This window comes from Marmota monax, unplaced genomic scaffold (genome assembly GCF_021218885.2).
Source record: "Marmota monax isolate L192 unplaced genomic scaffold, Marmota_monax_Labrador192_F-V1.1 WCK01_AAM20220418_F8-fsc00047, whole genome shotgun sequence".
Lineage (NCBI taxonomy): Eukaryota > Metazoa > Chordata > Mammalia > Rodentia > Sciuridae > Marmota > Marmota monax.
The window spans coordinates 11,593,828-11,609,014 of record NW_026692072.1 but is presented as its reverse complement, the minus strand read 5'-3'; the positions used below and the strand labels follow the sequence as shown (position 1 = coordinate 11,609,014).

Here is a 15,187-nt window from a genome sequence, read left to right as displayed (position 1 = left end):
TCTCCTTGTCCCAACTCCTCCCATCCTTTAGGGTCCAGATCACACCGCTTCCTCTAAGAAGCCTGTCCTGATTGTACAGCTTAAAGAGTCCTCTTCCTCTTATTAATACCATAGCATTTGCAGACTGCTGTTACTTGTTGATATTATGTCCTGAATTCTATACACAAGGCGACCCATTTATCCTCCCAAACTTTAAACACCACCCCCCACCCCCCACTCCGCAGCCTCCCGTACTTGGAGTTGAACCTAGGGCTTCACACATGTTAAGCGAGTGCTTTACCACTGAGCTACTTCTCCAGCCCTTTTGAGTTTTTAATTTGAGACAAGGTCTTACTAAGTAGCCCAGGGTGGCTTTGAACTTGCCATCTTCCTTCATCAGTCTCCTGAATCACTAGGATTATAGGCATGTGCCACCGTGTCCAGTTTAACTTTAACTTTTTTAAAAAAATATATTTATTTTTAGTTTTCGGCGGACACAACATCTTTGTTTGTATGTGGTGCTGAGGATCAAACCTGGGCCGCACGCATGCCAGGCGAGCGCGCTACCGCTTGAGCCACATTCCCAGCCCCTAACTTTAACTTTCTTGAGGATAGGATCGAGGACAGATTCTATCCTTGAACTCTCTGCAGGGCCTCACACAGGGCCTAGCATATATCATGCCTACTAGTAATGATAATGAAAATAATAATAGCTAATATCTAGATGCTAGGTACTGTTCTAGTTCCTCACATGCAGGATCTCACTTCAGCTTCACAAGATGAAGTCGGTACTATGAGTGCCTTGCTCCATGGATGAGGAAGCTGAGGCCCACGGTCATTATGGAGCCGTTGCAACCCTGGTGCTGAAGAAATGGTCCTGCCACCCTCTCAGCACCTAGTGCAGCACCCAGTAAAAGGCCAGGTACAAAATATGGGCTCCTCAAGTCCATGCGTGGGGTTCATGCCCCAGGGCCCCCATTTTGCTTCTCCCTGGACATTCTTCTCCTGATGCCCAGGAACACAGAGCACCGAGAAGGGACCCCAAGGGTTTTGGTCTTTAAAAAAAGGTCATCTGCAGAGGTCAGACCAAGAGGAAAATAAGATCCCTGTGATAGGGCTCAGTGTAGGGCTGGAGAAGACGGGACATTCTCTAGGGCTGTCCAGTGCTGAAGATCTTCCTTTCAGGTAGTGACAGTGATAATTAGAATAAAAATAGCAGCAGCAACAGCAGCTATTGTCCACAGAGGGCTTACTGTGCACCAGGCACTGTGCTAAACCCTCATGAGGATTTCTTTCTTTTTTTATTTTTTGATATCAGGGATTGAACTCAGGGGCACTCAACCACTGAGCCACATCCCCAGACCTTTTTTAATATTTATCGATTTTTTTTTTTTTTTTAGTTTTCAGCGGACACAACATCTTTGTTTGTATGTGGTGCTGAGGATCGAACCTGGGCCGCACGCATGCCAGGCGAGCGCGCTACCGCTTGAGCCACATCCCCAGCCCCCCAGACCTTTTTTAAATTTTATTTACAGACAGGGTTTCACTGAGTTGCTTAGCTCCTCGCTTTTGCTGAGGCTGGCTTTGAACTCACAATCCTCCTGCCTCTGCCTCCCAAGCTGCTGAGATTACAGGCGTGTGCCACCGCACCTGGACCTCATGGGGATTTCTAATAGACTCCTTGTAAGAACTCTGTTTCACCGTCTTCCCAACTTTAGGCATGAAGATTAAGTTTGAAGGGGGGAAAGCACCTGCTAAGCTCACCCAGATGACAGGTGGTGACAGCCAGGATTCCTTCCTGGGGCCGTGTAGTACCAGAACTGAGCACCTCACCCCACCCCACCTCAGTACATTCTGGTCACTGCTTATCCAGCTGTTTGCCCTTTGACCTCACACTTGCCAGTCTGCTCAGATTGGGCCTGGAAGTGGGCAGCCAGTCTCAGGACTTTCTTGTTCTAAATCTGCCCAGAATGGGTAGACTCAGGGTGTACCACTACCTCTTGCCCAAATTCAAGTGGCTTTGAAAGACCAAGATATTCAGAGTTGGTTCTATTTCTTAAACTGGGCAATGAGTTCACAGGTACCCATTTTATCAGAGCTTATAGATCAGACATATGCATGATATGTATTTTTTTAGCACACAATATATTTCATAGTAGGGAAGGCCATCAGGATCAAGTGCAAGGTAGAGGTGGGATTTAGGTTAAGATTCACCATTTGAATGAATGAGGGAATGAATGAATAAAATGTATCTTTAAAAAAAGGACCATCGGGGCTGGGGTTGTGGCTCAGTGGTTGCCTAGCACACATGAGGCACTGGTTTAGATCCTCAGTACCACATAAAAATAAATAAATAAAATAAAGGAAAGTATTGTGTCCATCTACCATTAAAACTATTAAAAAAAAAGGGGCCATCAGAACTGAAAGCGTGGAAATGTCCTTTCTCTGTTTCACTGTTCACCCTCCCGCCTACCAGCCCTCCCCATCCCCACTCGCTCCACCCTTCCTTCCACCCATCCTTCTAGCTGCCCATGCGTCCATCCATCCCTCTTCAATCCACCTTTCCTCACCCGCTCCTCCTTCTACCCACTCAGCCAATAAATACGCGTTTCCAGCTCTCAGTCACTAGCCCCATAGCAAGGGAATAGCCACAGGTAATGACGGACACTCCCTATGTTCAAGGGTTCCTTGAAGCATTCAGCAATGGGGAAGCCAAGCCCTGGAGAGGGGAAGGGATCCATTCAAGCCCCCACGGTGAGTTGGGGAACCCAGGAGGTGAGGAGTGAGGTGTTGCAGAGAGAGCAGGACCTGCGGGCTGGGCTCAGTCCCGCCCACCTGCACGGGCGAGCCCCCAGCCACCGCCCAGGAGCTGCGTCCTGTCCTGGCTCTCCATGAGGGCCTGAAGGGCCTGCTCACTCCTTTCCTGCTTTCATTTTTTGTTTTTCTTTTGGATGGGGTAGGGAGGGAGTGGCTGCTGCTGTCCAGCTGTTATGTGGGTCCACACATCCCAGCCCAGATGTGTCAGCCTCTCTCTGATGGGTGACATGGTTTCTGGACCAAGAGCCAAGGGCCCAGGAGGCAGCAGTGAGGGCTCAGCTGTCCTTGGAGGCTGGGGAAGGCGGCGCCCTGGGCTGGCAGCAGGGAGCTCACTCATGCTCTTAGCAGTTAAGTTGACCTCATTATGACATGGTGCATCCAGGCTATGGGGATCAGGATCTTTGACTTTCCAAGGAAATCGATGCCTTTGACATTTTTCCTTCGAGGGTCAGAATTCTGGACCATATCCTGCCTCTTCCAGCTTCTCCTGAACTAGATATTCCCACTTCCACACTTTCCCCAATCCTGGTCCAGGGTCCTGCCACTTATTTTGGCTTTCCCTGGCTTGTTCAAGGGGGTGACATAGAGTTCCAGCCAGAGCAATGCTCATGGTCTTGACTAAACTCCACCCAAATCTTCCTCCTCTATCCTGCCCCCCGGAGCGCTGAGACTTCCAGAAGAACAGCCTGTTCTCCAGCATCTGGAGCTGGTTTCTTGGGGGAGGTTCAAGGGCAAGCCAGGTCCCAGAGAGAGATGCTCTGGGAGGGCCTGGGTACCAGCACTTGCAAGAGGCATGCCTCATGGGGAGGGAGGGCTTGCCACCGAGGTGCCTCTTAAAGACCTTCCTGGGGAATCTTGGGAGCTGTGGAGGGCAAATGTGTAAACTCCCAGAAGGACTGGGGAGCAGCACCTGAGGTGGATAGGTGAAGAGGGAGGGGGATGGGATGGGGGTCTGTCCAGGAACCCTGGCTGTGTCCCTAAAGTTCTAGGCTTCTACCGTGCCCTAAGAATCGGAGTGGGTGAGGCTGAAGGCTGGGACTCTCTGACATCCAGGATCCCAAGTTTTCCTTGCCGTAGATGGCAAAGCTCACACTAGAACAAGAGTGGGGAGAGCTAGCTTCTAGCTTTTTCTCTCTCTCTTCCTTTGCTCCCTCCACAAGACTTCTGCCCTTAGAGTTAACATGTGTCCCTCCAACTCTCAGTGTTCTCATCTGCATAAGGGACAGTAACGCCTGTATACCCTCCATGAAAAGGACACAAACCCCATTCTTCCTGCTAAAATGTCTTCCAATAACTTCCTTACGCCAGTGATGCACAACTCCCAGCGGCTTGGGAGGCTGAGGCAGGAGGATCGCGAGTTCAAAGCCAGCCTCAGCAAAAGTGAGGCGCTAAGCAACTCAGTGAGACCTTGTCTCTAAATAAAGTACAAAATAGGGCTGGGATGCGGCTCAGTGGTGGAGTGCCCCTGAGTTCAATCCCCGGGAACAATGACAACAAAAAAGACCAATAACTCCTTTGCCATCAAGGATAGGAGTAACTGGGGAGGGTCTTCCCATGACCCCTCTCTTGGCTCAGGCTCCCCAGCAGGGTCTGCTCAATTATGGCACCCCCCATGGTGACCATAGTCTTTGTTTCCCCCTCTGTCTTTCTCATACAGGTGTGAGTGTCTGGAGGGACAGATGTGTCTTCTTCATCCATGTACCCCTGGCACCTGCAAAAATGTCCTTTTGGTGTCCAGTTGTTGAAGGGATGGCCATGTGTTTTAGTGAATGAACGAGGGATCCTGGCTGGTCCAGGAAGGTGGAGGTGCGGTGGGGTGGGCTCACACAGATTGGGGAGCAGCCAGCATCCTGTGGGGACCCGCATCCCCACCACTCAGGGTAGGCCAGGCCAAGACCCTGAGGACCCTCAGCCCCTTCTGGAACTTCAGGGCACTTCTTAAACCCTCAGGCCTCTTCTGCTGTAGTTTTATCAGTTTTTACTTCCACTACCAGGGCTGACCCAGCCTAGAGTAATTTTCTCTACAAATACAGTAATTCCTTATAAAGAGAAGTGTCCTCTACAATGTGTCTGAAACTTGGTCCCTGCTCTGTGCCCAGACCCATCTCAAAAAAAAAAAAAAAAAAAAAAAAAGTGGGCAAATCTCTTATTTTGTGGTCCTGGGAAGGCAGGCCTCCTCCTGCTCCGAGGGGCTAGCTCTCCGATTGGCCCGTGGTGCACAGGAAGCTACAGTGTTTACTTTTGTGTTTTCAGTGACAGCGCAGAGCAGCTGAAACACACTGCTTTTAATCCTACAGGAACACAACTCCATATTTTACATGATTTGGAAACTGTAGACTTGACTTATTGCATTACGGTGAGTTTTATTATATCTGGCATCAGGATACTGTGCTAGGTTTTGGGCAATGTGTGAAACTGACAAGTTTGAAAGTTACTTTCTCATGGAGGAAAAGGATAATAAGTCAATGAAAACACTTGGATCAGAACTATGAATAAATCAAAGAATTGACAGAAAATAATTGGGGGGGTCCCACTTTAGGTGGTTGGGGAGGTATCTGTGAAAGAGGTGATATTTGAGTTGAGATTGGGAGGCTGCGATGGAGTAGACAGAGGGGGAAAACATTTCAGATGGCAGGAACCACATATGCAAAGGCCCTGGGGCAGGGCTGGACCAGGCTTAGTTTTAAGCTGGGTGAGCATTGATCTGAGAATCCTAGAGCAAGTCAAAGAAGACCAGACTGAGGAAGACAGACTCCCCAGAGCCATATTCAAAGATAAGGTCTGAGCCACAACTTCAAATCTTCACGGGGCAGCCAGTTCTAGTCTGTCCTTAAGCAGGGGCTGCAAAAGCCTGTGTAGCAATGACAACTCATTGGAAACTATGAAGAGCACTTCCTGAATCTCAGAGACAGTGGGAGCTGCTGGACACTGATGACTGGGAGCAGATAGGCTTAAGCACTCTTTTCTCTTATCCCTGAAAAATGTGGAGTCTGGCCTGGACCTCCTTCATTCATTCATCCAGCCATCCAGCTATCAACAGCTGGTTGCGGCCTACCCCGTGCAAAGCACCATGCTAGGTCCTGGGGACAGAGAGCAAGGCCCCTGCCTTTGAGGAACTTGGTCCCTCAACAGTGGAGGCAAAAACAAAACAGAAGAAACCCTACCTGAAACTCAGGGTCTGGGTGAGAGGGTGTGTGAGGAAGTCTTGCTTTTTGAATAGAAGCCCTAAGACTTGGGCTCCTCCATTAGCTTTTCTTCGTCCATTCTTTTCTAGTGGATTCTACTCTGCTCTGTGCCGCCCCCTTTGAGGACCGTAAAAGGCCCACCCACACAGACACATCCAAACACGCATACTTCTCTAATCTCCCTAAATCCTCCAAAGGCTGGGGATGGGGGTGGTTCTCTGCTTTCCCCAGTTCTCTCAGGAGAAGCCAGGCTGGGGATCTGGGGAGCAGCAATCAGCCGCAGCTCCCCCAGCTGCCTTCTCCTGGGGTTGGTCCCTGGGTCCCCGCCATTCCCACACCTGGCCTCCCCAGCTGCTCGAGGTGAATGAGTGTACTGGGCAAACATCCCTGCAGCTTCCTGCTGCTCCCCTCTGAGACAACAGAACTCTTCCTCCTCCTCTTCCTCCTCGACATCCCCACCCCCTCCCAGCTGGTGCTCTCTGGGATCCATAGCCAGCTCCCTCTGGAGAAACAGCCATTCCTTCCCCTTAGCAAGATGAGGGTAAGACACGCACAGACTTAGTGTCTCCACCTCCTGGTGCCACGGCCTGCTCTCCCTCCGGTCCTCTGCTCCAACTCTCAATCCAGACCTTTTTTTTATGCATACCCAGGGGCTAAGGGTTGATCTCAGGGTACAATGGAAGGGGGAGTACATCAGAAACTGGGCAGGGAGGAGAAGCCCCCACATCTGGCAGGAAGGAAGCACTTGGGAGGGCGGTCTCTGAGAATCACGAGAACAGGACTGTAGCCACACGAAGGTCTCACAGAAGAAAAAGCACCTTAGCCACCTGCAAACCCGTAGGCCTTGACTGTGTGTCCTCAGGCTCCTGTGTGTGTGCTGGCGTTTCTCACGGACTGAGTCAAGGTGAGCATACACTTGGCTTCTTATTTTTAGAGCAACAGAGCTCTAGGTTTTCCACATGACTTAAAGGCCTAGATCTGGATTTTTAGGGAGATTGAAAACACTTTTTTTCATCTTTTGTACATATACTGCTTTTTTTTTTTTTTTGTCCTCACCCCTGGAAACATTTTCCTGTCCTCTTGCACAATGAAGAGAGAGTCAGGACAGTGTTGCTTTGGGATCCCTGCCAGAAAGGACCCTAGCATGGAAATGGAAGCCCCAGAGAAGGCACCCCTGGCTGAGTAGCTCCCACTACCACCCCATCCAGTCTCTGGAACAATTCGGCTGTGGACTCTTATATGCCAGGCTTTATTTAGGCTACATTGATTTTTTCACTGAATCTTTACCATAATGCCATGAGTTGAGCAAATTATGTGCATGTATGAATACGGCATAATGAGTCCCATTATTATGTAAAATTATCATGCACCAATAAATTATGTCATGGGGAAGGTTCTGATACCCTAATTTTTTGGATGAGGGAACCAAGGCCCAAAAGAAAAACCACTTGTCTGAACCGCCCAGCTGGCCAGCGGCAGAAGCATAGCAGGCACAATCTCCCGATTCCTAGCTGGGGAGATCTTTCTCGGTGCCTTTAGATACCTTTCCCTCTCTCCTGTCTCACCTGGCCTTTCCCAGGCATCAGGGCAGGAGTGTGCCCAGCAGGACTTTCCCTCCCCCGTGTCCCTGTGCTGGTCACCACTGTCTGATCCAATCAGAGCTCCTTCCCTGTGCTGGACCAAAGGAGCAGCTGGGGATGCTGAGCTGAGGAGCTGCGGGTGGAGCACAGTCCATTCAAAACCTCACCAGCGCTGCCAAGGGCTGAGGGAAGCTCGCAGGGGGCTCAAGGGCACCCCTGGATCAGATGGGCCGAGTTCCAGCAAGCCCTCTTCTCTCTCACCAGATTTTTTGTCAGTACCAAGGGGGTGTGTGGAGCTGCAGAAATCCACTGCTTGATTCCTAGGAGCTATTCCAGAACCATCCTTAGAAAGACCTGACCCAACCTTTCCCCATTTTACAGACAAGGAAACTGAGGCCTGGATGGGGGCAAGTGGGAGACATGGCTCAAGCTCACAGAGGAAGCAGATCCAGGACTAGATTCCAGTCCTCTCTGCCCAGTGTAAGCTCTCTTTGTCCTCTTAGCCTGTTTGTCTAACTGGGACCAGGGGCCTTCCTAAGAGAGCAGGTAACACAGATGTGCTATATAAGGGAAACCAGAGAGACCTCAGACCCCATGTCTCCCCAGTTCAGGTTCCTGTCTCTTAGAAATGTATGCCCCCATCAATCTCTTCACCAGGGAGTTTAGAAGGAAGTGCAAGATGCCCAGTCTGCCAAGGACTTGACTCTTGTGTGGCCAAGTTTATCTTAAAGAAGGTAGAAGCCAGCAGGTAGAGAGGCCTTTATGTGTTTGACCAGGGGTTGAGTGTGTGTGTGAGTGTGTGTGCATAAATGCAGGAGCGCATTTATGAATTTGGTGCAACTGGTGGTCACTGCTGTGTGTGTGAGGGTACTTCATTAGACTCCCCAAATCTCCCAGATTCTTGAGATCAGGGCAAGCCCTTCTGAACCCAGATATTTCCTCCTTTACTGAGCCCGTGCCCCTCCCCCATCTAGGCCTAAGGCTGAGCCTGAGAGGGAGGGAGGGAGGAAAGAAAAGAGAGAGCCACGTTTCCTTAGGGAGGGAGGGAAAGAGAAAGAAAGGAGAAAGACAAGCCCAAGTCAGAAACGGTCATGAAATCACGGGAGGAGGGGCGGGGGAGAGGGACAGAGACTCAGAGACAGAGAGAAACTCAGAAGAGACATGAGGAAAGAGACACAGCACGGTGTACTAGAGACAGAGATGGAGAGAAGTCCTCCAGCAGAACAATCATCCTGTGTTGCCCTGAGCCTCAGATCCCTCTCTGGGAGGTCTTGGTCCTGACTCTCCGGGGTAGTCAAGGAATCACCCCTAAGTTTCTGGGCCTGGTTTCGAACCTGGGTCTGGCTGCGACCCGCTAAGAGCATCGTCGGGTCTCTGGGCCTCTGAAGCTCCCCTCTGCGCCCCCCAGCGGAGATACAGAAGCCGAGCCACCAAGGCCCTAAAGGGGGCGCAAGAAAGGGCGCCGCCACTTTGCGCCGGACCAGGTCCCAGAACCCTGGGGCGGGTAAGGGACAGCTAGGAGACATGGGTGGGGGCAGAATTGGTGTTTCTCAAGCTCATATCGCAGAATCCGGTGGCCCCGGCTCCTCGAAATCTCCTTCTCTTAGAAGGCAGAGGTCAATGTTTGCACGAACTGAACCCCCAGGAGCGGCGCGCCCTGGCCCAAGCCTCGAGCCTCCTGTCCAGGATCCGGGTTAAGGGAGGTGTCGAGGGACCTACTCGCCAAATCTCAGAGCTCTCAGCACGTGTTCCTCCAGGACACCCTGCACCCAGCCCCCTCCCCGGCTCCTGCCCAAATGAGGTGTAGTCCGGTCTTTCTGGGGGCCCAAGCGCGCCGCGACGAGGGCCGCGAGTTGTGCAGTGGGGAAGGAGACCCTTCGCTTACCGCATTGTTGAGGAAATCCGATTCGTTCAGATCCCCCAAGTCCAGGAAGCTGGATCCGGGGAACAGCCTGTCGGCCGGGAAGGGTTCCAAGACAGCGTCCATCGCGGCCGGCTCCGGGACCCCCTTGGCGGGGCTCCCTCACTCCAGGGCGGCGGCGAGCCCAGCACCGAGCTCCTGCCTGAGCGCGGGCGAGCGGGCGGGGGGCAGGTCCCGGGCGAAGCCCCGGGGGAGGGGCAGGCGGAGGCGGCGCAGTCCCGGGTCGGGGGCGCGGGGGCCTTAGGGCTGCGGCGCAGAGCGGGCTGGGCTCAGGGGCCCTGGGCGCACCGTGGGCATTTAGCCGACTCCTCCTCCTGCTCCTCCCGGGGCAAAGCTGCCTTCCATGGGGAGCCCAGGGGTGGGGCTGCCGACTGGAGGAGCCCCCCGGACCGGGTGGGAGCCGGGGGTGGGGGAGCTGAGCGCTCCCCCGAGACTGTGTGGCTGCCGGCCGCTGCGCTTTCTCTGCGTCTCCCTCTGCACAGCTTCTGTCACTTTCCTCTCAGTGAAACCGGGAACCCCTGGCTGGTAAGCCCAGCTGGCCGAGGCGCCACGCCCCCACATCAATATTCACGATAACTCAATATTAATGAGAGGAGGGCGTGGCTTGAGGAACCGTCCCTCCCCTTTTAAAGAGACATCTGCGAGCCAGGCTTCTTGGCCAGTCTCTGTTCTCTGACCGCTCAAGGAAGGGGCTTAGAGCAACAGCGTCCTAGAACCGTTAATGGCGTTCCTGGAACACCAGCATCTTGTGGAGGCTTTACCAGCCGTGTTCCTGTAACTCGATGAGGAAGCTATTATTTTTATTCTCCCAGCCTTCTTGCTAAAGCCGGAACCAAACCCAAAGTCAGGCAACTCCATCTCACAGGCTCCTCCAGAGACCTTCCCTCAGTGGGGAAGAGTTCAGCTTCTTAGCTCTCAGTTCTCCTCCTCCAGGAAGCCTTCCCTGAAGTCTCAGGGTGGAGCAATTACCACCCCTGTGCACTCAGGACGGGATGTACTTACCCCCTTGTTTCCATGATAGAGAAGTCGTTTGCTCACATGTCTATGAACCCTGCCACCACTGATCCCCAACATACATAGGACACTCCTTAGGGCAAGAACTGTACTTCCTGTGAGTGGAAGGGATGCGTGAAAAGCAAGAAATGAGGTGAGTGCCCCTCTTGTCAATCACCAGTGGTTCTGAAAGGCAGGAAGTTGGGGAACAGCTGCTGTGTGGTGAGGTGCTGGCTGGCCGCACATTCCACAGGCACCTGACATTCCCAGGTCCCCTTGGATCCATTACCTAAGTGGCCTGCCCCTGCATACAACTTAATCTCTTGAAAGGGCTGATAAACAACCACCAAGCACCTGAACAAATGGAAGTATTTCAGACAGGGGCTCCCTTGGAGGCCTGGATACAGTTTCCTGCCCAGAAGTCATTAATAGGATTAAGTGTGTCCTTCTTGTTTGGGTAAAGAACTCAGGAACCAAAAGGCTTTTACGCAGAGATGTCATCACAGCTAAGCCACTGGGTATCACAAAAATCATTCTCTCGGTGCCAAAACAGGAGAAGGGCTCACAATGACCTGTGACAGCAGTTGTTTGCTAGCCTGGGGCGGGCAGGTGGGCAGGTGGCTTTTCCTTCATCTCATGACCCAGTTGACACAGTTCTGGACAGTGAAGTTCTGACCCTTCAGGCTGTCACATGACTATTAACTCCCAGGCCTCCTGCAGAGTTTGCTCCTGAGAAGTTGGGATTGCAGCCCATGCTCTGGGGATTGGTTTTCCAGCAATGCACTCTGAGAAGTTTAGGCTGGGCCCAAAAGACATCAGTTCACTTTCAGAACAGGGGTAGGGTGTGGAGGCCCCGGGTTCAATCCCCAGCACTGTAAAAAACAAAAACAATGGCTAGTAGAATTGGGGTGCTGGGGCTATGGGTATTTTCCCCAAATGCATTGTATCTGGCTAACCGGGGGCCCATTAAAATACTGAGAATGTGCCTGATCCTTCTCAGGGCAAGGGGAGCGGTGACTGGCTGGATGACAAGCCAGTCTATTGTGGATGAGCTTGTGGCAGCAGGTGTCTGGAGTCCTGGCTCCTGAGCTGGAGTCCCTCTGCCTGAGGCTGGCTGGAAGTTGTGCCAGTGTTCCCCCCAGCCTGCTCTGTAATTAGAGACACAGGTACCATTTAAATGATTGGGGAAGATTATATAGTTTTAGATAAGTAGGATTAGAGTGTCCTGTCTTTCCTTTTTCTTACCCAGGTGAACACCCCAGGAAACCATTGAAAATAATCCTGGGGAGACATTCTGGTTCCGGCACTCCTGGAGTCTGAGAGACAGGATCTCCCCAGAGAAATCCCGGTGACAGGGAGGAGGGTGGCAGGGACAGAGAGGGAAGAGGCAGGGCAGAGCCTGGCGTAAAGTAAGAACGTGATCATTTTCTTTCCTGGAATGAAGGGGATGGCAAAGTCTGGCTGAGATGAGGATGCCGGAGGACTGATTCATACATTCTACGTATTATTGGGCATCTACTATGAATGGTCCCTAGACCAGGCACTCACTGGAGGTGTTGTGACTCAGAACTTATATCCCTAAGCGAATGAGGGACTTCAGAGGTGGGTGGAAGAAAATATGGGAAAAAATTTAAAGATGATAATTTCCGATAGTGGTCAGGACTGTGAGGAAATACAAAGTGTGATGTGACTGTGGGTAAGGCAAGTCACGGGTAAGCTGAGAGCTGAATCATGAACTGGGGTCACCGTAGGGCAAAATGGAGGAAAGGCATTCTGGACAGAGGGAACAGTACGTAGAGGAGAGGGAAAGGCTTGCACAGTAGGGCAGCCGGCACCTAAGAGTAACACGAGGCCTATGAAACTCCAACACCCTACACAATAGGTACTGATGGTCACATTGAGGCTCTATTCTGGGCAAGCACTGACAAGTATTGTGCCAGCTGCCCCTGCAGCCCTCTGTAGGGTGTGGTCAGCAATGCATCTGTTCCATTTTCCTCCTAAGCTGGGGATTGAACCCAGGGCCTATGCATTGGAGGCAAGTGCTCTCCCACTGAGCAACACACCCACCCTATCTTATCTCTTCAACATTTTCCAGGAGATAGAATGACATGGCTCACTGGGTCTGAAGTCTGAGTTCTGACCCAATAGAAAGGGTTTGTTTCCTCCCTCCTGGTCCCTGGACCTGGTCCCACCCCCATCCCCCCACCCCCAGGCCAGGCTTGGGTCTGTGAACACCACCTCCATATCCCCAGGTACTTCAGAGCAGGGAAAGCATGGGTGGCAGCCCCTCCCGTTAAGGACTTAGGAACACCTGGTTAATGCTCTTGGCAGCTGCTCCAGTTGTGAAGCAAAAGCCTCATGCATAAAGGCATCCTGACACTGTCAGTGACATCAGTGACACACACACTGGAGGAGGGGGCAGAGAAAGGGTCCTGCCAGGCTGATCTATGAGCAACGGCAGGAATGGTGTGTGTCTGTGCGTGTGGGTGTGTGTGTGTGTGTCCATGTTTAGAGGAGTTGGGTTCTTGGCAGGGGACTGTCACACACTTACATCCTGGGGGAGTCTCTGACTTTCTCTGGGTCTTAGTTTTCACAGCTATATGATGGGGAAGTGCTCATGCCCCTTAGGGTCCTGCCTTGCCAAGGATCTTCTAAATGTTCCCTCACCAAGCAGGGCCTGGGGAGCTGGGGAAAAGCCTGGCATTGGGTTTCCAGGTCTTCTTGGAGCCTCCAGGAGGGTGCGAGGTGGGTGTTTACATGGGGAAGGCAGGCCTGGGGTGGTAGTGAGAAGGTCGCCCAAAGTAAACCTGCCTTGTTTGCCTGGATCGTAAAGGAAAAACACTTTGGCACACTCCAACAGGAACTTCTGAGAAATGAAAACATATTCATCCTGGAGATTAGGCTGACTTCCGGGGTGCAGACGGAGCTCTTTGTTCTCTTGTGGCTCCCTAAAATGGGCTGCATGACTGCTCTCCCTGTGCCCCCAGCCTGGGCTGCAGTTGGAGTCCAGGAAACAGCAGGGTGGTGGTGGTGGGGACCTTCAGACCACAGCTGTCACTCATCTTGGTGTTCTTTTCTCTCTCCACCCTGAACCATAAAAATACATGACATTTATCGAGAACTTGCTTTGTGCCAGGCACTAAATACATTATCTCTTTTAATTCTCGGAACAAGTTTGTAAGATAAGTATCATAGTGATCAATTGTGAGATGCACTTTTTGTACATTTTAATATCTCTGAAGTCAGACTGTGTCTTATAATTGATGGTATGTCACAGTTTAGTGGATTTTTTCCCCTTAATATACAGAAAATAATGGATGCACCATACATTAATGACATATAAGATTCAGGAGAAGATGATGTCATTAGCAACCCCAATCTGCAGATGAGAATACTAAGGCTCAGGGAACTTGCACTCCTTTCTTCCACAGGAAACCAGGCCTGGGACTATGGCTGGCTTATCCTGGGTCCCCACTGCATGAGACAGAGTTAGGACTGAGAGCTGGGCCTCCAGGCTTCCAACCAAGGGCCCTTTCCACTCACCCCAGATGAACTGGGTTTGCTCACTGGGGAGAGGCAGGAGCTGAGGGGAGAGCCTTCCAGGACCTTCCTCAGCAATGAGTGATTCATTGGCCACCCTGCCTTAGAGAAAGGCCTTAAAGATAGATTTTTTTCCTCTTTAAATTCTCTGAAGACTGAAGTTCCTTAAGGACTAAGAAAACACTTGCCTCCTTTCCAGCTCCTTTTCCTGGTAATTGGTTTAGCGTCTTTTTCCCTGAATTTCTGCTCTACTGTCCCATCTTTGGACTGGAGGCAGGCCCGCCCCTTGGCCCTCTGTCTGCCGGCTGCCTGGGGAACAGCTCCACCCGCTTCCTGCTTTGCTCTCCTGCTCTGAATTCACCCTTCTCTCCTCCCGCTTGAATCACCTGCACCAACTTTGCTTCTAGATGCTTCCACAGCCCAGGCCACCTGGCTCCATCCCTTAAAGACATACACTCATGATTCTTGAGTCCCCCATCTCCTTTGCTTGTTCAGCCTAAAGTAATGAGGGAAAAATCAACAAAGCCAGTTTTTTTTTTTTTCCTCCTGCCTTGAGAAGTCCTCATGTTGGGGACACTCCCTGCAAATCCTGCTCCACCTAGGGCTGGCAAAGCAAAAACTATGAACCTAAGAGGAAGGGCAGGGGCATGGAAAATTGGAGGCCCTAGTCTGGTGCTATGTTCCTGTCTCCCCAGGCCTCGGTTTCCCCAACCTCCAAGGCTATGAGGCCGAGGTGGCTTGACACCAAGAAACTGAGAGGCAGCAGCATAGGGCCTCCAAATCAGAGACTTTGCTAAAACACAACAATCCCAATTCAGTTCAGTGGGGAATGTTAATAGGCAAGGTTAAGCCAGGGTCTCAGAGTTTCCCCTGTCAAGTGAGCATTCTAGGCAGGACAGGCTCTCAGATTCTGTCCTACCACCTCAAACTGTGGGACTTGGTTTCCCTGGGCCCAGAATGCAAATGTGACCCTCCGGGTGATACGCCCAGGAGTCCTCCAGGCTGCTTTCAGCAGGAACTGAGCATACATCCCATAGCGGTGACCCTGTGCGCGCACCCCGCAACATAACCAGCACACAAGGTGTGGACCCCACTGGGGCCTTGCGCCATCTGCGCATGTGCGCGCCTCGGGTGGCGAAACCGCCAGCTCACACCTAAGGGCGGGCCGCCTC

The 15,187-nt window shown here is 51.9% G+C and overlaps 1 protein-coding gene across 3 annotated transcripts in view; it reads right to left on the bottom strand.

Annotated features, from left to right (window-relative positions):
- Nucleotides 1-9,986, bottom strand: part of Creb3l1 (cAMP responsive element binding protein 3 like 1) — a 33,630-nt gene extending 23,644 nt beyond the window's left edge. For all 3 annotated transcript variants that reach the window (XM_046456958.2, XM_046456966.2, XM_046456976.2), the window contains exon 1: nucleotides 9,447-9,986. In XM_046456958.2, the coding sequence (XP_046312914.1) occupies nucleotides 9,447-9,548 (102 nt within the window). In that variant the 5' untranslated portion in view covers nucleotides 9,549-9,986. The remainder of the gene's footprint in view (nucleotides 1-9,446) is intronic.
- Between the last annotated feature and the right edge of the window lie 5,201 nt (nucleotides 9,987-15,187).